The sequence below is a fragment of the Pisolithus orientalis genome (assembly GCF_024613125.1).
Source record: "Pisolithus orientalis strain OTSU chromosome Unknown F5J12scaffold_19, whole genome shotgun sequence".
Taxonomy (NCBI): Eukaryota; Fungi; Basidiomycota; class Agaricomycetes; order Boletales; family Pisolithaceae; genus Pisolithus; species Pisolithus orientalis.
Window position 1 is genome coordinate 340,433 of NW_026260800.1, and position 16,082 is coordinate 356,514.

At 49.0% G+C, this 16,082-nt stretch overlaps 5 protein-coding genes across 5 annotated transcripts; 3 read left to right on the forward strand and 2 right to left on the reverse strand.

The window, feature by feature from the left end:
• Positions 1 to 542: 542 nt before the first annotated feature.
• F5J12DRAFT_893878 (beta and beta-prime subunits of DNA dependent RNA-polymerase) lies at positions 543 to 4,746 on the reverse strand (the record flags this gene model as incomplete). The annotated part of the gene is made up of 15 exons (XM_051747693.1): positions 543 to 590; positions 651 to 924; positions 983 to 1,019; positions 1,075 to 1,081; positions 1,132 to 1,257; positions 1,312 to 1,365; positions 1,420 to 1,493; positions 1,546 to 1,958; positions 2,016 to 2,095; positions 2,150 to 2,599; positions 2,662 to 2,933; positions 2,992 to 3,473; positions 3,524 to 4,006; positions 4,061 to 4,605; positions 4,654 to 4,746. 15 exons carry the CDS (start codon positions 4,744 to 4,746, stop codon positions 543 to 545), a joined length of 3,438 nt encoding a protein of 1,145 aa, XP_051598895.1.
• Positions 4,747 to 4,863: 117 nt separating this feature from the next.
• On the forward strand, positions 4,864 to 5,899 carry F5J12DRAFT_839343 (uncharacterized protein). Its single transcript, XM_051746072.1, has 4 exons — positions 4,864 to 4,972; positions 5,011 to 5,384; positions 5,445 to 5,472; positions 5,525 to 5,899. Exons 1-4 carry the CDS (start codon positions 4,877 to 4,879, stop codon positions 5,741 to 5,743), a joined length of 717 nt encoding a protein of 238 aa, XP_051598896.1. The 5' UTR covers positions 4,864 to 4,876; the 3' UTR covers positions 5,744 to 5,899.
• A 741-nt stretch (positions 5,900 to 6,640) lies between these two features.
• On the forward strand, positions 6,641 to 9,209 carry F5J12DRAFT_893880 (uncharacterized protein; the record flags this gene model as incomplete). The annotated part of the gene is made up of 15 exons (XM_051747694.1): positions 6,641 to 6,783; positions 6,839 to 6,963; positions 7,019 to 7,083; positions 7,199 to 7,227; positions 7,275 to 7,299; positions 7,356 to 7,409; positions 7,459 to 7,649; positions 7,702 to 7,800; positions 7,854 to 7,864; positions 8,080 to 8,242; positions 8,298 to 8,311; positions 8,369 to 8,484; positions 8,540 to 8,652; positions 8,709 to 8,804; positions 8,852 to 9,209. 15 exons carry the CDS (start codon positions 6,641 to 6,643, stop codon positions 9,207 to 9,209), a joined length of 1,602 nt encoding a protein of 533 aa, XP_051598897.1.
• An 857-nt stretch (positions 9,210 to 10,066) lies between these two features.
• F5J12DRAFT_944055 (glycoside hydrolase family 43 protein) lies at positions 10,067 to 11,546 on the reverse strand (the record flags this gene model as incomplete). The annotated part of the gene is made up of 3 exons (XM_051749716.1): positions 10,067 to 10,767; positions 10,825 to 11,194; positions 11,249 to 11,546. Coding segments are annotated over 3 exons (936 nt in total), but the record flags the coding sequence as incomplete, so codon positions are not given.
• A 770-nt stretch (positions 11,547 to 12,316) lies between these two features.
• Positions 12,317 to 15,364, forward strand: F5J12DRAFT_168346 (uncharacterized protein). Its single transcript, XM_051738210.1, has 16 exons — positions 12,317 to 12,666; positions 12,719 to 12,839; positions 12,907 to 13,026; positions 13,079 to 13,143; positions 13,195 to 13,265; positions 13,317 to 13,341; positions 13,398 to 13,451; positions 13,505 to 13,695; positions 13,748 to 13,845; positions 13,893 to 14,060; positions 14,113 to 14,275; positions 14,331 to 14,344; positions 14,405 to 14,520; positions 14,573 to 14,688; positions 14,749 to 14,844; positions 14,898 to 15,364. Exons 2-16 carry the CDS (start codon positions 12,746 to 12,748, stop codon positions 15,232 to 15,234), a joined length of 1,728 nt encoding a protein of 575 aa, XP_051598899.1. The 5' UTR covers positions 12,317 to 12,666; positions 12,719 to 12,745; the 3' UTR covers positions 15,235 to 15,364.
• The last annotated feature ends 718 nt before the right edge of the window (positions 15,365 to 16,082 follow it).

Consider the following 16,082-nt stretch of genomic DNA (forward strand, 5'->3'; position numbering starts at 1 on the left):
AAGCCATACCAGGGCGATCGATCGCAGGAAGGCATACAGGCGTACAATATCCGCGCGCTGTGGCCATGTCATCTCCCTAATACAGGCGCGCAGATCAAGTTGTTAAGCCGGGTCTTTTCCTGCCATGTAATAGTGACGACGGCCCTGTTCAGGTCTGCGTGGATCATGATTGCGACGGGCGCCCAAGAGCTTTACTCACCCCGCAGGGACATGTGTCTCGTGAGTATACATAATCATACATATATGTAATCAGACGATCTGGAAATGCTTCCTCTCTCCCTCTGAATCCTGGATATTTTGGGTGTGGTGCGCGGGACCGAGTTTTGCCGGATGAATGGGGAAAGAAGGCGTAACGTGGACGAACCTAACGATTGATTGTGTCTAGGTTATGCATCGCGGCTGTAAGCGGGTCATGGATACAATCAGGAAGATGCGCGATGTACTTGTTATCCCATACTGCGATGTGATGGAGCCATGCAGTCGGCATCCCGGAATATCCGAGGGAACCCCATCACCTTAAGGGTGCGATAAGGACAGTATATTCACGCATCATCTAAAACGAGACGTGGTACGACGTTCATCGCCATGAGCTGCGAGTACACCGGATCAGTCATGGAAAGTTACGAATGGGGATAACTTTGGCTACACACCTCTTGGAAGAGTAGTTTGGCAGCGTAAGGTATGGTAAGCTTGGCCATCTTTTTCGAGCTCTTGCAGTAAGGACACCACCCATTGTAACCCATCAGTCCGCACTCCTGACACGCGTTCACTTCAAACTTGTCTGACGAAATCATGAGACGCTCGAGTAACAATTGAGTAGCGCCATATCCAATGAGACAGTCGCGCTCCATTTCACCCAACCGTAGACCACCATCCCGGGATCGACCTTCTGTCGGCTGTCGCGTCAATGTCGCACGTGGGCCTCTGTTTCAATGATAGGGTTGGTTAACGGCATGTTATTGGCCGAACCCTGTTCGCTTACCTTGCGCGGGCGTGCATCTTGTCCATCACCATGTGTTCTGTTGACACGGTGAGAAAATTAACCTTGAAATGATATACGTTTTTACGACTGACTGAGTTTCTGTAGGTAAATTGTTAATTGGGCATGTTTCGGAAAGGCAACAAACTAACTTGGTAGAATATGGGCCCAAAGTACACATATGCTTCCATCGGCTCTCCAGTAATACCGCTGGTAAGCATGTCTTTCCCTGCGTAGTTGAAGCCATGCTCAATCAAGATCCGGGACATGTCTTCCACCTACAAAAATGGATTGGACACAATCAAATCACGCACCAATTTTTTTCGGCTTACCTTGGACCCTCCGAACGCTGTGCCGTATTGAAGTTTCCCTGACAATACTCCAGCCTGTCGACTCGCGTGAATTTAACTATTTAAGGGAAACAAAATTGGGAACCCGACCTTTCCAGCCAGCAGCTCGATCATTTTTCCTACTGTCATCCGAGACGGAAAGCCGTGGGGATTCATGATTGTATCTGTACACCAATGTCTTTAGGCTGAGATAGTATGATTTCTGGAGTCACATACCCGGACTGATACCTTGGTCGTTGAAAGGCAGATCCTCCTGGTTCACAATCAGACCACACACACCCTTCTGACCATGACGAGATGAGAATTTGTCGCCCAGTTCCGGCCTCCGAGTCTGCCGGATCAAGACCTTGATTAAGGTCTGGTCGTTTTCGGTATCACTAACCAGCACTTTGTCTATGTAGCCCGCCACGGGAGATTTGTACGTGAGTGGCGTGTTCTTGTATGGAACGGTCGCGGCCTGGCCGGTGAACGTGTTGTCATTTGCATTCGTGGGGGTCTGCTTGTTTACGTAGATGTCCCCCGGGTCCACTCGTTCTCCCACACCGGCCAGGCCGTCCAACTGGATGATGTCGTATTTCTTTTGTGTTGACCCGTTCTCATCCAATGGTGCGTCTGCCAACCGGTCGAATCTGCCCAATTATGCCATCAGTACGGGCAGCGCTCATCGCATTACTAACACGACTCACGTGCCGTTAGGGTACTTGCGAATAAGGGTAGCATTTTTACGCAGCACTTGGCATCTCCCATACCCGCGGTCAAGGCTTGCCTAACGAAGGAAAGCAGATCAGATCGTTCCATTCGAGACGTTATCCACCAGAACGGTACTGGCCTTGTTGAGAATGAGCGCATCCTCAATATCGTAACCAGAATAACTCATGACAGCCACAGTCGCATTCTGACCTGCCGGAAGGCGATCGTAACCAATGAGCTCGATAGTTTTCGTCTTTACCATTGGCTGCTGGGGATAAACTGACAAATAAAGAAGTGTGTCGATCCTGTTGAATTGGTTGTACGCGATTGCGCCTATCGCCTGTTTGCCCATCGCGCATTGGTACGTGTTGCGAGGGGACTGATTGTGGTGAGGATAGGGGATGAGGCCTGCAACTGCCCCCAATACGGTGAAAGGCTCGATCTCCAGATGCGTAGTGGCTGGAACTATGTTTGATTCATACAAGGCAATGTACGAGTCATTTTCCTCATTGACATCAAGGTATTCCACAAGACCATTTCGCAAGAAATCATCAAACGTGAGGGCGCCAGCTTTCAGTCGCTGTAAACATCGGCATAAGGTAAATTAGCGGATCACCAGATTGAATGCAATGCACCACTAACCTGGATGTACTCTGACGTGACTCTGGGACACCCATTTTCAACGATAATTAGGGGCCGGCAGATCCGACCGCCATCGCTCGCGATGTGAACAACGCGGTGGTGATAGTGCACGTAGACGCTCACAAATTCGCTAAATCGGCCCGACCTGCGCAGCCTTCGGAAGTTGGAAACGAACCGTGCAGGATGACGCGTCAAACCAATGATGGTTCCATTTACGTTTACTGCGAAAGTGTGTGGACCATATATCTCCGTACCGGTGGCCATGCTGATATCTTGAGTATTTGAGGTTAGTGCGCTGTTGTTAGGACGTACCATTGGGGCGAAACTCACCTTCCACTCCAAGCATAAATGCTAAACGTATGATAGGCTCTTCTTCTACATCAGTCGTAATATGTGTCATGAGTGCAAGATTCTTGACAAGGCCACAAGCTTCTCCTTCAGGGGTGTCACTGGGACACAGCATGCCCCACTGACTAGGTTGAAGGGCACGAGGACCGCTGACTTTCCGGGTCTTTTCAAACTGAGACGAGATACGAGTCATCATTCCAAGAGCGGATATGAAACTCAGTCTGCTCAAAACGTGCGTGACGCCAGCTCTTTCCATCTTGAATCGCTTAAGTGACCAATTACCGGTGGAAATTGCACGAACAAAACCGGATGTGATATGGTCGCCTTGGAATTGCATCGTGTTGAATGCGTCAAACTCGTTCGTCCGTGATGGCTTCTTGAGAACTTTATCGATGGATGCTTTCAGGTTCGCATTAAAGGTTTTGAACAAATCCTCGAAAAGGAGGGCAAGAAGCTGACCGGCGCTGCCACAAGCGTTGGTGACTGTCGAACGAGAGTAGCGAGAGTGACGCACAGCTCAAGACGTTTATTGCCTACATAGTCACGATCATCGACCATCTTTTCATCGTGCATTGCCATCAAAACACGGCGAGTCATGGTAGCAACGAAGATAGCCTTAGATCGAAAATCCATTCCGGCGACAGGGACGTGGGCCAGAACGATCGTTGCAAGCGCCTCCATGGCTTCTTCCCATGCTGGCCGCTTTGGTCCGACAACTTTACGGTTCACCTTCACCCTGGAACCTATCCATTCTAGTGCCTGGTGGCGAGTGAAGACCCCAAGTTTGGCGGCTTCCTCAAGGTTCGCCGAGAAGGCGGATTTGTATGCTTCTGTGTTACCTGCTGTAAGGAGAAGGATCTCCTTGTCTGATTGAATGCCAAGCGCTTTAAGAGCGATGACTATGGGAACATCATCGTGAACAGAATTGTGGCGCAGATAGATTTTGCCCTTTTTTGTAGCGACGTAGGTCTTAGACTTGAGGCCGCCGTGCGTTGAGCTGCGGCGTAGGACATGAAACACAGATGGCCGACACAATAAATGATCCACTTACGAAGTACAAGAGGCCTGGACAACACCCTTGACAGGGTCCGTTTCCACGATTATTCGGTTCTTGCTCAGTTGTTCCTGGACAAGGATGACCTTTTCCGTGCCTTTGACAACGAAGTAACCGCCTGGGTCAAGAGGACACTCATCCATACGAGCAAGCTGAGCCTCTGACTTGCCGGTCAAAATGCACTTGTTGCTGCGAAGCATGATAGGCAGTCTTCCGATGTTGACGTTAGGCCTCCTCACAACATTTTTTCCACGAGTGTACTGAATGGTAACAAGGATGGGTGCGCTGTAGGTTATGTCTCGAAGACGACATTCATGAGGAGTGATACTCTTGTCGATGGCATCCAAGTCAGTACGATCGGGGAAACCGACATGGATGTCCGTGTATTTGAGCCAGAATCGCGGATCGACGTCGGAAGTGACTTTGTTGTTAGCTTTGACAATGTTTTTAATGTCGACATCGACGAAATAGTTAAACGAATCGATGTGTTGTTTGACAAGACCTTTCACTTTCAAGAAAGCGGGGAGTAGGAGCCATTTGTCCTGTCGGTGATTTGAGTCACCATGTGCGCAACGCTGTCAGGCACTCACCTCTACGTGTTTGATGGGATCTGCGACACCCAAACCGCGCCAGTTTGGACGACTCAAGTCCTCCCAATCCGCGTCTTGGTTGACTGCAGACATGAACGAAATGTTACCGCTGATCAGAGTTCTCGGGTATTGACCTCACTCTCTCGTTACGTAATTGCCGCTCAGATGGCCACCTTTTAGGGGCAAAATCTCGTCCACTGCACCCTACCGCCTTTCCACCATCATGGCCTCGCCGAAAGGCCAGTGTGCAAAATGTGGAAAAGAGTTCAGCATGAACCAGCTGATGCGCTGTTCGCACTGCAAACGTGTTCTCTATTGTGCTTCGGCCCCTCTAAACTTGACCGAGAAACGGAATAGAGCAACGCCTGCCAGTTTTCCCACTGGCGGTCTCACAAAAAGACATGTGCTTCTCCTGCGGATGCTTCGGCGCCTGTAGCAGGGCCTTCGTCGCAGACGGGAAAAGAGGCAGACGCTGTTGTTGGAATTACTATTGCCTGCGAGGCTGACCGCAGGCGAGGATCTGCAATTTTCACGCCAACGATCATCCATCCGTCTCATCCCGTTTGGTCCCAGGGTCAATCTTCGCCGTTGTTTCGGCAGATCGGGTTGCCCATCATCGTGTATAGGGACCACCCTGGCAACCCACTGACCATGATTGGAAACGCTGGCCTTGATAATCAAATCGCAACGTATCTTATGGTTGAACCGAGCACAGGCTTTGCGGGATATGGGTACGTATATTTCTTGTTTCTCAGTCCAAAGACCTGGTGCTCAGAGTCCCAAATTTGCAGGTGGGTGAGAGGAGGCGTAGTCGGCACCGTAAGCCCAGTGCTACGATGTGGTTTGGGATCCTGACTTTCATACGTTACAGGTGATCGTCGTACGACAAGACAAAAAACCTCTCACGTGCGAAGCCATCGAAACCTTATGGATGTACGCTGACTTCATCCTGGATCTGTATGGAGAGGGCTATGGTACACCCGCCCGCCAATTGACTCCACAGAGTTTCCGCCGCTTCTGTAAAGAGTATAAAGAAGGAAGACTCCTCAATGGATATGAAGCATTTGAGGACATGCCTCTTCCACTGTGAAGCTCTGGGTACTTCAGTTTCTCGTCCCCTTGCCAAAAAAGACTGCGCATACTCCCAACATACACATACGGACTCGAGTCTCATCTATTGTACATATAGCATGTATTAGCAATTCCGGACCTCCCTACGTAAGTCTCTCGCTTAGGCTCTGCGGCCCGGAGGGGTATGAATTACCTGTGCTCCGTCTCCATCTGGTGCTTGTCATTTTGCTGCTTTAAGAGTGTTTTCATTGTCACAACCTGGTCAGGGATGGAACATTTCAAACCCTGGTAATTGCAGGGGGTCGGATTCCTGCCTCGAAAGACACTGGCCGTTCATTTTCTCCAGCAACACACAGACTAATCATCTGGACTCAGTTAAGACACGAACGTGTTTATAGCCAAGTTTGCCAAGTTGGGGAGAAAGTTGCACGGGATGGAATCTGGTACACCACCGCTTCAATAACAAGTTCCGCACTGATCATGGATTGAGCGAAGTTCCAGTGCTGAGTAAATCAGCGATTCAGAATGCTAAACTGGGTGAGCTGAGCTTCAAGTTATTGCAGGTTATGCTTCGTGGTAATGCTTCGTACGGGAAAGCCTCCTCCGCTCGAGTCTGCGGCTTCCAAGAAAGATGGGACCGTGCACTAGCTTTACCAGCCAGCCAAAAAATCAAGGTCTACTTCGAAGTGTCCCTAGGGACCCTGGAAGGACACGACTCGGAAGTCATAAGGGTCCATCATCCTGATATCGTGCGCTCAGCCTCGTGTCCACCGTCTAGCGCTCAAGGCTGGCTTCCTTCGCACCTGCCGCTAGGCAACCCTGTACCACCACGTCGTAGGCTCACATTGACTTGCTATCATGTCTATAGCTCAGCCTCTGCGAATCTCATGTACGGCGTTCGAAATCTCTATTCCCCATGACTGACACCGATGAGGCAGACATCGAGTTGCAGAGTGCCAAGGATAATATTGAATTTATCGAGTTAATCCTCCCTGGTTGTCGACGCAGTATTCAACGGCAGGATAAAAACCACTTTCGTGAAGAATTCTCTCAATCTCTGTAAGAGCATCTGTTTGATACGCTTGCCGTTCCTCAAGCCCTTCATACTCGATAGCACCGTTGAAGGCAAAGCCTTCTCTTTATCCGTTCATAAGAAAAAGTGGTATTCTATAGTCATACCAGTCATCAAGGCCGTCCCAATCGACATCGATGAGGTGCTATCTAACTCGCCGGAGCTGAGTGAGTCGGAGGATGAACTAGTCCCTTCCCCTGTGTTCCATCTGAATGCTCGCAGAATTTCACACAGTGCGCAATGGGCTGGACATTACCATTGGTCTCTCACCCAGTAGCACCCCGGTCGTACGTGCAAATGGATGGAGCCTCGAAAGATTCTGATGGAACATCTACAGAACGTAACGCGCGTTGCAAGACAATTCCACGCGTCCGAGCACTGACGTCCTACATCCTACTACAGAAGGACTCCTTGAGGAGTGTCCTCGGTGAGTACGTCCAACCTACCACTGCACAAGTATCTCACACCGCTACGATAGTTTTCGGGTATTAGTGATCGGGCAGGTAATGAGCATTTCGTAGTCGCCACTGAGTTAATTTTGACGATGATATCATTTCAGTCTGGTGTCGGGAAATCCACTCTGATTAGCCAAGCCTTCGGGATCGAACAGGCAGTTGAGTAGCTGAAAACATGCCCACGCTCTTTGTTCATAATATACCCAGATCGCTGAGGATGAGAAGCCGGGAGAAGCTGACATCGAGAAAGAATTCATCTCACCGCAGAACGACCGGTTCGTCTTACATGACAGCAAGGGTTTCGAACCGGCGGAACGCAACAACTATAGCAGTGTGAAGACATTCGTAGAAAACCGTAAACGTCAGCCACATATCAAAGATCAATTGCATGCAGTCTGGTAAGTCGATCCAAGGTGATCATAAAAACCTTGACGGACGGTTATGCCACAGGCTATGCTTCCGAACGCCTCTCGCACCTCATGGCGAACGGCTTGTAGAAAGAAGCGCGGAGAGGACTCTTGCAACAAGATATGGATGCTATCAGAGGCAGTAAGCAGATCGGCACTTTTGTCGCATTCTCCCAAGCTCTTGACTGCCGTTAGTTCCGACCATAGTAGGTATTCACGAAATATGACAGGCTTCTGGTCAGCCTAAAAGTGCAGGGAGTGGCCAACCTTGGCTCAGTTGCGAAAGAAGTACTTAGACCAGCATTGCATCAAGCCCATCCAACAGCTCACTGAGAACTCAAACCTAGCACACATTGCAGTTAGCTGTGGTGGGTTAAGTTTATTTTGACTCTGTTCCATGGTCCGACCGTTGTGCTGTTAGCGGAGGGTGAACATAGGGAGGGGCTTGAAAAATTAATTGAGCTCACCTATGAGAAGGTCACCGCGACTTTTGGGTCCCAGATGGGCACACCATTGCCAGTCTCGGTCGTGACCCAAATGGCGCAAAGAGTCTCGCCAAGATTGAAAATTGAAGGATCGATAGCGTAAGTCCTGCTCACATGTTACCGTATTACGATCTGAAGTCGTGTTCTTGTATAGTATTGGAAAGCAGAGTAAGCAATCGTGTGTGGCTGTAGACTATGCGAAACATTCATACGCACGTTTTGAAGGATATTGGAGGGCACTGACTTCTGGTGCCAATTTTTGGGATCACACAATTCTTGAATGCCTCGCTGTTGTTCACACCGATATCGTGTCTGTCTGGAATTTCAATGACCCATCTCAAGTGAGATAACCCAATCACCACTACAGTGAGCCACAAACTGACGCCTGCCCCGCAGTATCTGTATAGCACTGAATTTCGAGAATTGATGGTAAACTTAGTGGGGACTGTGGATGCATCGACACCCACACCACATCTCCCTCGTGTCGATACTACCAGCAAAATATGCGAGTAAGTACTACTATGCAAACCGCTACTACATCACACTTATGAGAAGCCACACTAAGGCCAGGTCCCCCCCTCCTGGCCACTCTACCTGTAATTCTGCCATTTAAAGCGGGATTGAGCCTTGTACAGTGGGTTTACGAAACCTATCAGCGATTGTGAGTGACACGATATTCAGTATTTTCACCGAGTGACTCCTCCTTAGACCGGACGTGCATCGCAAGTTCATGACTTACATTGTCGATCTGGTACACATCTTGGAGATATTGTTCGCGCTTACCGCCAATAAGAACGAAATAAAGCTTACCCGTGGGGCCATTAGTTTGGCTTTCAACGCATACTATCCATCGGCAATACAGCGTGACGCTCACCAGAATATCAAGACTCGGGACTATAAAATCCCGGGCCGCGATGCCGTCCTCGAGGAAATCGTTTCTTTACTCGGGACGAGCGCAATTGACGACAGTGGCATCTCCAGGGTGCTTGTGAATATTTTACCTGCGGACCTAGAGCGAGACGATGAGTGGCGTACGGTTACTGACAATTCCAAGAAGACCCGTTGAACAGCAGTTATTCAGTCTTGTTCGACCGTTGAGCTACTCCTCGTTTAACTACGAGGTCCGCTATCGCTGTCACCGTCACACTCTGTAATTGTACTATGACATACCCTGGAGTATATACATACGATTTAGCGAATCTACCCAGTCCTTTGCTTCTGTCAGCAAGATCACGGGTGTGAGTACAAGATGGACAAAACCGTGTGGCCAAGGGGTGGCAACCTGTGACATCGGACGCTCCCGACTGAATTCCTGGTTACTCGGTCTTCCAGAACATCAATACTATTCATGACGTACGTCGTAACAGTATTCCTTAAGTACGATGAACGTTCTGTGTTGGCAATGTCGCCAACATCTTTTCTGTCGCGTCCGAATTTCCCAAGGAGAAGATTGCGTTGACCATCGACCTCGACACGCCACGGAAGTGATACGACGAGAACTTTATCAACCAGCTCGTCGCGTTTCGTCGCAAAACTGTCGTCTACGACAGTTGCAATGCTCATATGCAAGTGGGAGACGTGGAGATGATTGTTGATAAGATGGGCAGGGAGTGTAGACGAGGAGAAGGGAAAGTATGTGATAGAGAATCTAAGATTGATTCGTTCTCCCAGACAGCGCAACATAGAGTCTGTCTGTCGCTATGCTTCGACTGATCCGTTGGCCGGTCTGGAGAAAGTGATGGAATTTGGTTGTAAGAAGCCTTCATAGCATTGCACCTGTACTGTGATAATCAAGTTCATCCATTACCCCCACCGTACCCTACAGCACAGTCATCCTCGCGGTTTGCGTATTAGGGCTATGGCCTCAACTACTAAAGTCGGCAGTGTGACTGTAGTAGGCGTACGTAGGTTGGTGTGGGCCATCTGATACTCAATGTGCCTTCCATTGCGACTCAGACAAGGAGAGAATGACTCAAAGGTGTTTATCCTAGGATATGCATGAATACATGGGCCATGATAGAGAAGAGCCGAAATCTCAAAAATCAACTCTAATAGGTAGTTTTCCAAAGTGCAGCCTTAGGTCTTTCCAGTCCAGAGGGACGAAATCCGTCTTCGCGTGAAGGTACAATCGTAACGCTAAAGCAACCGCTGGTGCGACTAGAGCCATCCGTTTACCGTTGCAAGGGCTCGACGTTTTCGTGCAACAAAATCGATCGTAAAGGTGAGAAGACGACGGAAAACATAGTCTACAAACACAAGTACTTCTGCATCGGGTTACGGGGAATAGAAGTATCTGAATGCTAGTTTCCCTTACTAGTAGACTCTGACCACACTGGTAGACAGTACACCGAGTAAATCATACACTCATCACGGTACCATTCCACGATATCGTAGCTGTATACATATATCTCGTCAAGGGATTGAAGTTGACTGTTGCATGAAATACCATAAATGTGCCATCAGGTGTTGGAGTTGCTCCCCCTGGTCCAGTGAGGCCGTCATCCCCTGTTACAAGGAGGGGTGACGATGCTTTTGTGTACGGTCCAGAGATGGAAGGCGCGGTGGCATAAGAAATGTCGTACAGGTCGGTGTTGTAGCAGTTTGAGGAAAATGTGAGCACGTAGCTATAGCCATATGGGCCAATCACTTCAAAGGATGAATACGGAAAACGATCCACTCACGTTCCGTTGTGCAGGATAAGTACAGGTGCCTCGATTAACGGACCATCCTGCGGACCACGGTCGAGGATCTGAACAGAGTTTCCCATCGGTGTAAGTGCATCCGCCTCCATCATCTGCAACATGATCGGCGTGGAGTATTGTCCGTTTGCATTCCCACAAGGACCTCCCCCACCAAGGCTGCTCCCGTCGACTTTGTAAACAATATAGCGTTGGCCATCGACATCCTGAAACCCAGCCGGGTCAATGGCACCACCACCCGCGGTCTGGAAAGCAATGGGCTGTGCCTCTGGTGTGTAGGGACCCACAGCGTTCGTTGAAGTTGCAGCTCCAACGCAGTGCGTGTTTTGCGAGGGAGATTCGGCCGCATAGTCTGCACAAAAGTATGTGAGCATCTAGTACGTCGACGAAAAAGGGTGACCTGTACACATGACAAACGTGCCGTCACCTCGGTCGATAACGTCGGGTGCCCATGTAGAGTTAACGATTGCCCACGGACCAACGTCCGGAAGCGCGTCCGTCCCATTTAGCAGTGTCCACGTCGTTCCATTATCATATGATGTTGCAACCTGTATATTGATGTTCCCTGAATTAGTTGCATATGCATATGTTACATTAGGTGTGACAAGGATGGCCGGGTCTGGGAAGTTCGCGCTGATAACTGGGCCATAAACAGCTGCATGGACGCAGCTGCAACAGATACCCAAGAGAACAGTTAGACTGAGAAGACGTTTTCGAAGGGACATACGTGGTGGTTGTGGTACTTCAAGCTGCTCCACAGTCGTTATAGTGATTCCCGTTGCACTGCAACGGGATAATTTAAGATGCCCGAGCGGTATCACTTCCATCCTGTATCGCGTACTGATGGCGTACTTACATGTCCCAAATTTCCGAGCACCCAGAGAAAGTGTTGGAAGAATAGTTAAACACCAAGCTGGAACCTGCAACGCTGTGTTTGGGCGGCATTTATCGAGCCGAATCTAGGAGTCTGCACAATGTTTTTTTATACTGCTCACTTTCAAATGTGCCTGGTCGTTCCAACTGAGATCGTTTGTACAAGTTTGCCCTTTCTTGAATCTGTGCCCCCAACGAATGTCATCAGGCTCCACCAGAACTGCCATATTGTCATAGCTTCTGGGAGACTCCTTTCCTTCGATGTCCTGGGGCCTTGGTCCGAGTACCTAGTGACATAAACGTCCAGCATGTACATGCTCAATCAGACAGATGGAGGGAAGTCTCCTCCATGCGAGCCTACAGATAGGAGGAAGGATGGGAATTTGGGAGTCGAGACCTAGTCCGATTTTATCAGCCAACAAAAGACCTACATACTTGCTCCATAGTCGGGGGTAGGACAGTAGCGGGCAACTTTGGTGTATACCCCTGCATGCATCAGTGAGTATGTACACGTGCGAGTGAGTCCTCAGAAGAAGCAACGCGGTTTTATCGACCCCAATTTGACTCGGAGGGTGAGTTCCCGCCACGATATTCCGAACCTAAATCATCGTCTTACATAGCGGCTACCCGAAGGAGAGCAGTGCCAGTGTTGGCGCTTCCACTAACGAGCATTTCCACTGCTAGAGATCGCTACAGCTGTTTCTGTCGAACCATTCCATCCGTCCGTCATGGTAGAGCGCTTTTGTACTTGAAATCGGTGTATCGATCTTGCCATTGGCCTCGTGTCAACCTTGTGTTCGCCATTACTGTAAAGGAGCTAGTTGGCGCTTAACTGAGGGGCGTAAAGCTTTAACCTCTGCTTCCACCAGCCGTTTGGCAACCTGTACCACCACGGCATAGGTTCACGTTGACCTCCAATCATGTCTATGCCCCAACCCTTGCGAGTATCTTGTATGGGTTTTCAGACCGTTATTTCCATTGATTCTAACGTCACATGAGACAGACACCGAGTTGCAAGGCCACGGGTGTAATGTTGAGTCCATCGAAGTCATTTTCGACGATCTTCGCCAAAGTATCTCTCGGAAAGGAAAATACCACTTTCGTGAGGATTTCAGTCAACCTCTGTAAGGATTTCTTTTTGGCATATGTACACCCATGCCTTAAACCCTTGGCCTGTATCTAATAGTACAGTCCGAGGCGAGACCATTTCCTTCTCGATTATACATCGAAAGTGGCGCTTTCTACCCAGGAGGGCCCCCGAGGTGATCGAAGTCAATGTTCAAGATATACTATCCAAACTGCCGGCGCAAAGTGAGTCCGATATGCTATTATTTCTTTCTCCTTTCTGTCTAAATAATGTCAGAGTTTCAGACTGTGTGTAACCGGCTGGTCATCACGATTGGTCTGTCACCCAGCAGTGTCTCAGATGTACGTGCGGAGCGGATTTGACCTTGAACGATTTTGATGTAGTATCCGCAGAACGCAGGCCCCAGTCGAGACCCTAATTCCCTACACCCCACTACTGAGGAACTCCTTAACGAATGTCCTCGGTAAGTACGTTTAACTCCCTTCAGCGCAAGTATCTTATACTTTTATGTCAGTTTTCGGATACTGGTGATCGGACAGGTAATGAGCATCTGTAGGTGCCACTCAGATGATATTCAACGAAGATATTTTTGCAGTCCGGTGTTGGGAAGTCTACACTGATTAACAGAGCCTTTGGAATCGATCAAGCAGTTGAGTGACTGTCTACATACGTGCACCCCGACATTGAGGACGAGTCGCCCAGTGCGTCGAAAATTTCGAGCCAGGGAAAGCAGATATCGAGAAGGAACTCATCTCACCGCAAAACGATCGATTCGTCTTGCATGACAGTAAAGGTTTCGAGCCAGCGGATGGCAACAACTGTGAGGATGTGAAGTCATTCATAAACAAACGGAAGGAGCAGGAACATGTCAAAGATCAGCTGCATGCGGTCTGGTAAGTCGTTTCTCAAAATTGAAAAGACCCTAACAAATGGTCCATATTACAGGCTGTGTTTCCGAACACCTCTTGCACGTCATGGAGAAAGGCTTCTGGAAGAGGGTGCAAATACGTTCTTGCAAAAGGATACGAGTGTTCTCCAGAATAGTGAGCCAAGTATTCCCCTTTCCCTCACTTGCTGAGTCTGTTATGAGTTCCGACCATCGTTGTCTTCACGAAATTCGACAAGCTTCTAACCGACATGGCAATACAGAAAAAGGCAGACCCAGACGCAGCCGCAAAAGAGTATCTCCAAGAGCAATGCATTCAGCCCATTCAGGACATTGTTAAAGACGCCAAGTTCTCTTATGTTGCAGTCAGCTGTGGGTTTTGTTTATTTCGACTCTTTCCATGGTTCGATTGTTGTACTATTAGCGGACGTTGGACACGAGCAAGGGCGCAAGCATTTAATCGAACTCACCTACGAGAAGGTCACAGAGACTTTTGGGTCTCAGTTAGGTACACAATCAGCAGTGTCGGTGGTCACTTTGATGGCGCAGAGAACCTTGCCGCATCTGAAGATCGAGGGGTCAATAGCGTCAGTTCTCTCTAGTCGTTCCCGTGTCATGGCCCTAAGCGTTTTGTTCATACAGTGTTGGAAAGCAGAGTAAGCAGTCCTCTAGGGCTTGAAGAACTATTAATTGGAATATCCATACTCCTTTTGAAGGATACTGGAGGACACTGGCTTCTAGTCCCAGTTTCCCAGGCTACACGATTCAGGAATGTCTTGAAGTCATTCACACGGACATTGTGTCTGTCTGGAATTTTCATGACCCATCTCAAGTGAGCATCACTCGACAACCACCGTGGTAACTCGCTGACGCCTTCCTCGTAGTATCTCGGTAGTAAAGAATTTCGAGAACTGATGATCAACATGGTGGGGACAATTGACGAATCTACAACCGGATCTGCCCGTCTCATATGCAGTAACACTTACAACACAATAACCGAGTGAGTGTTGCCTTGCCATTTAGCACTTCAAGACACCTGAAAAGTGCCGCATATGTCAAGGGCTACTGCTCCCCTTGTGCTTTTAGTGCCCGTCATTCTGCCATTCGCCGTAGGCCTCGCTTTTGCACAGTGGGCTTATGAAACCTATCAGCGACTGTGGGTAATATTACATGTTGCATGGTGGTTCCAGTGGCCGACGTTCTCTTCAGGAACAACGTCCACCAAAGGTTCATGGCTTATATTGTCGACCTCATACATGTTTTGGAGATTCTGTTCACGCTCACTGCCAACGACAACCAAAAGGAGCTTACACGCCGAGCCATAAAAATAGCTTTCAACGCATATCACGACTCGGAAATGATGCGCAATGCTCACGCGCAGATCAAGAATTTTGATTATAAGATACCGGGTCGCGACGCCGTCCTCGAGAAGATTGTTTTCTTGGTCAGGATGAGCCGTATTGATGATGTTGACCTCTCCAGGACTCTTGGAAGGATTTCACCGTCGGAACTTGGAACGAGACGAAGAGTGGCATACCAATGCTGACGGTCAATAGGCTAGCTGAGAATCGTTCAACCCTTAGCCGCAAGTTCATTCGAAACGGAATGTTTGGCTGCTTGGTACTGTATAATAGTGTTATACCTGTGCATTTACTGAAGTGTATACCATCACAAACGTCATCCTGATATCGTGTACCTATCAGCCTTGAGTCAGAAGATCTGACGGGCAAGCCTCGTGTCCAAACAAACGCCCAAATTTGCAACCTTCTTCAACCGCCGGCTGCCGGGCAGCCTTGTACCACCACGGTGTAGGCTGAGAGGCTCACGTTGGCCCGCTACCGTGTCCAGAGCCCAACTTCTGCAAGGGGCACAACGGTAGTAGGCAAGCTTGTTATGCGCTCACTGTGCGACTGAGTCCTGATTAGAAGAGGCAACAACGTTGTATTCAGCTCTAGTAAGTTCTCGGTATATACCAAGTCCAATCGTCTTTTTGGCGGCCGTGTCAGAAGGAGGGCGGCTTGGCCCACGTTAGTTTGGGTCTAAAGCTGCCGGTACTGGTGTTGGCGTTTCCTCTCGGCTTGAGTCGACGATTTGCACCGCAGTCTGTTATTTCAACACAGACAGGAGACCTTTGTCGCGCTACTGGACTATCTACACTCTGATCTGTATTGAAGTAGGGAATTACGGGATTATATGCTAGGAGATTGGCATGAAGTGTCAAAGTCGAAGAAGGAAATACGTAGAATAAAACGAAACAGATGAGACAGATTATATGAACTGTCACGCATCATCGGCAAGGGCCGAACCCCTTTCTTCGAGCAGTACGATTATGTAGCCCATCACTCTTGGACTTGCTAATCAGTATATCGATCACGATGTAAGCCTCGTGTTCAC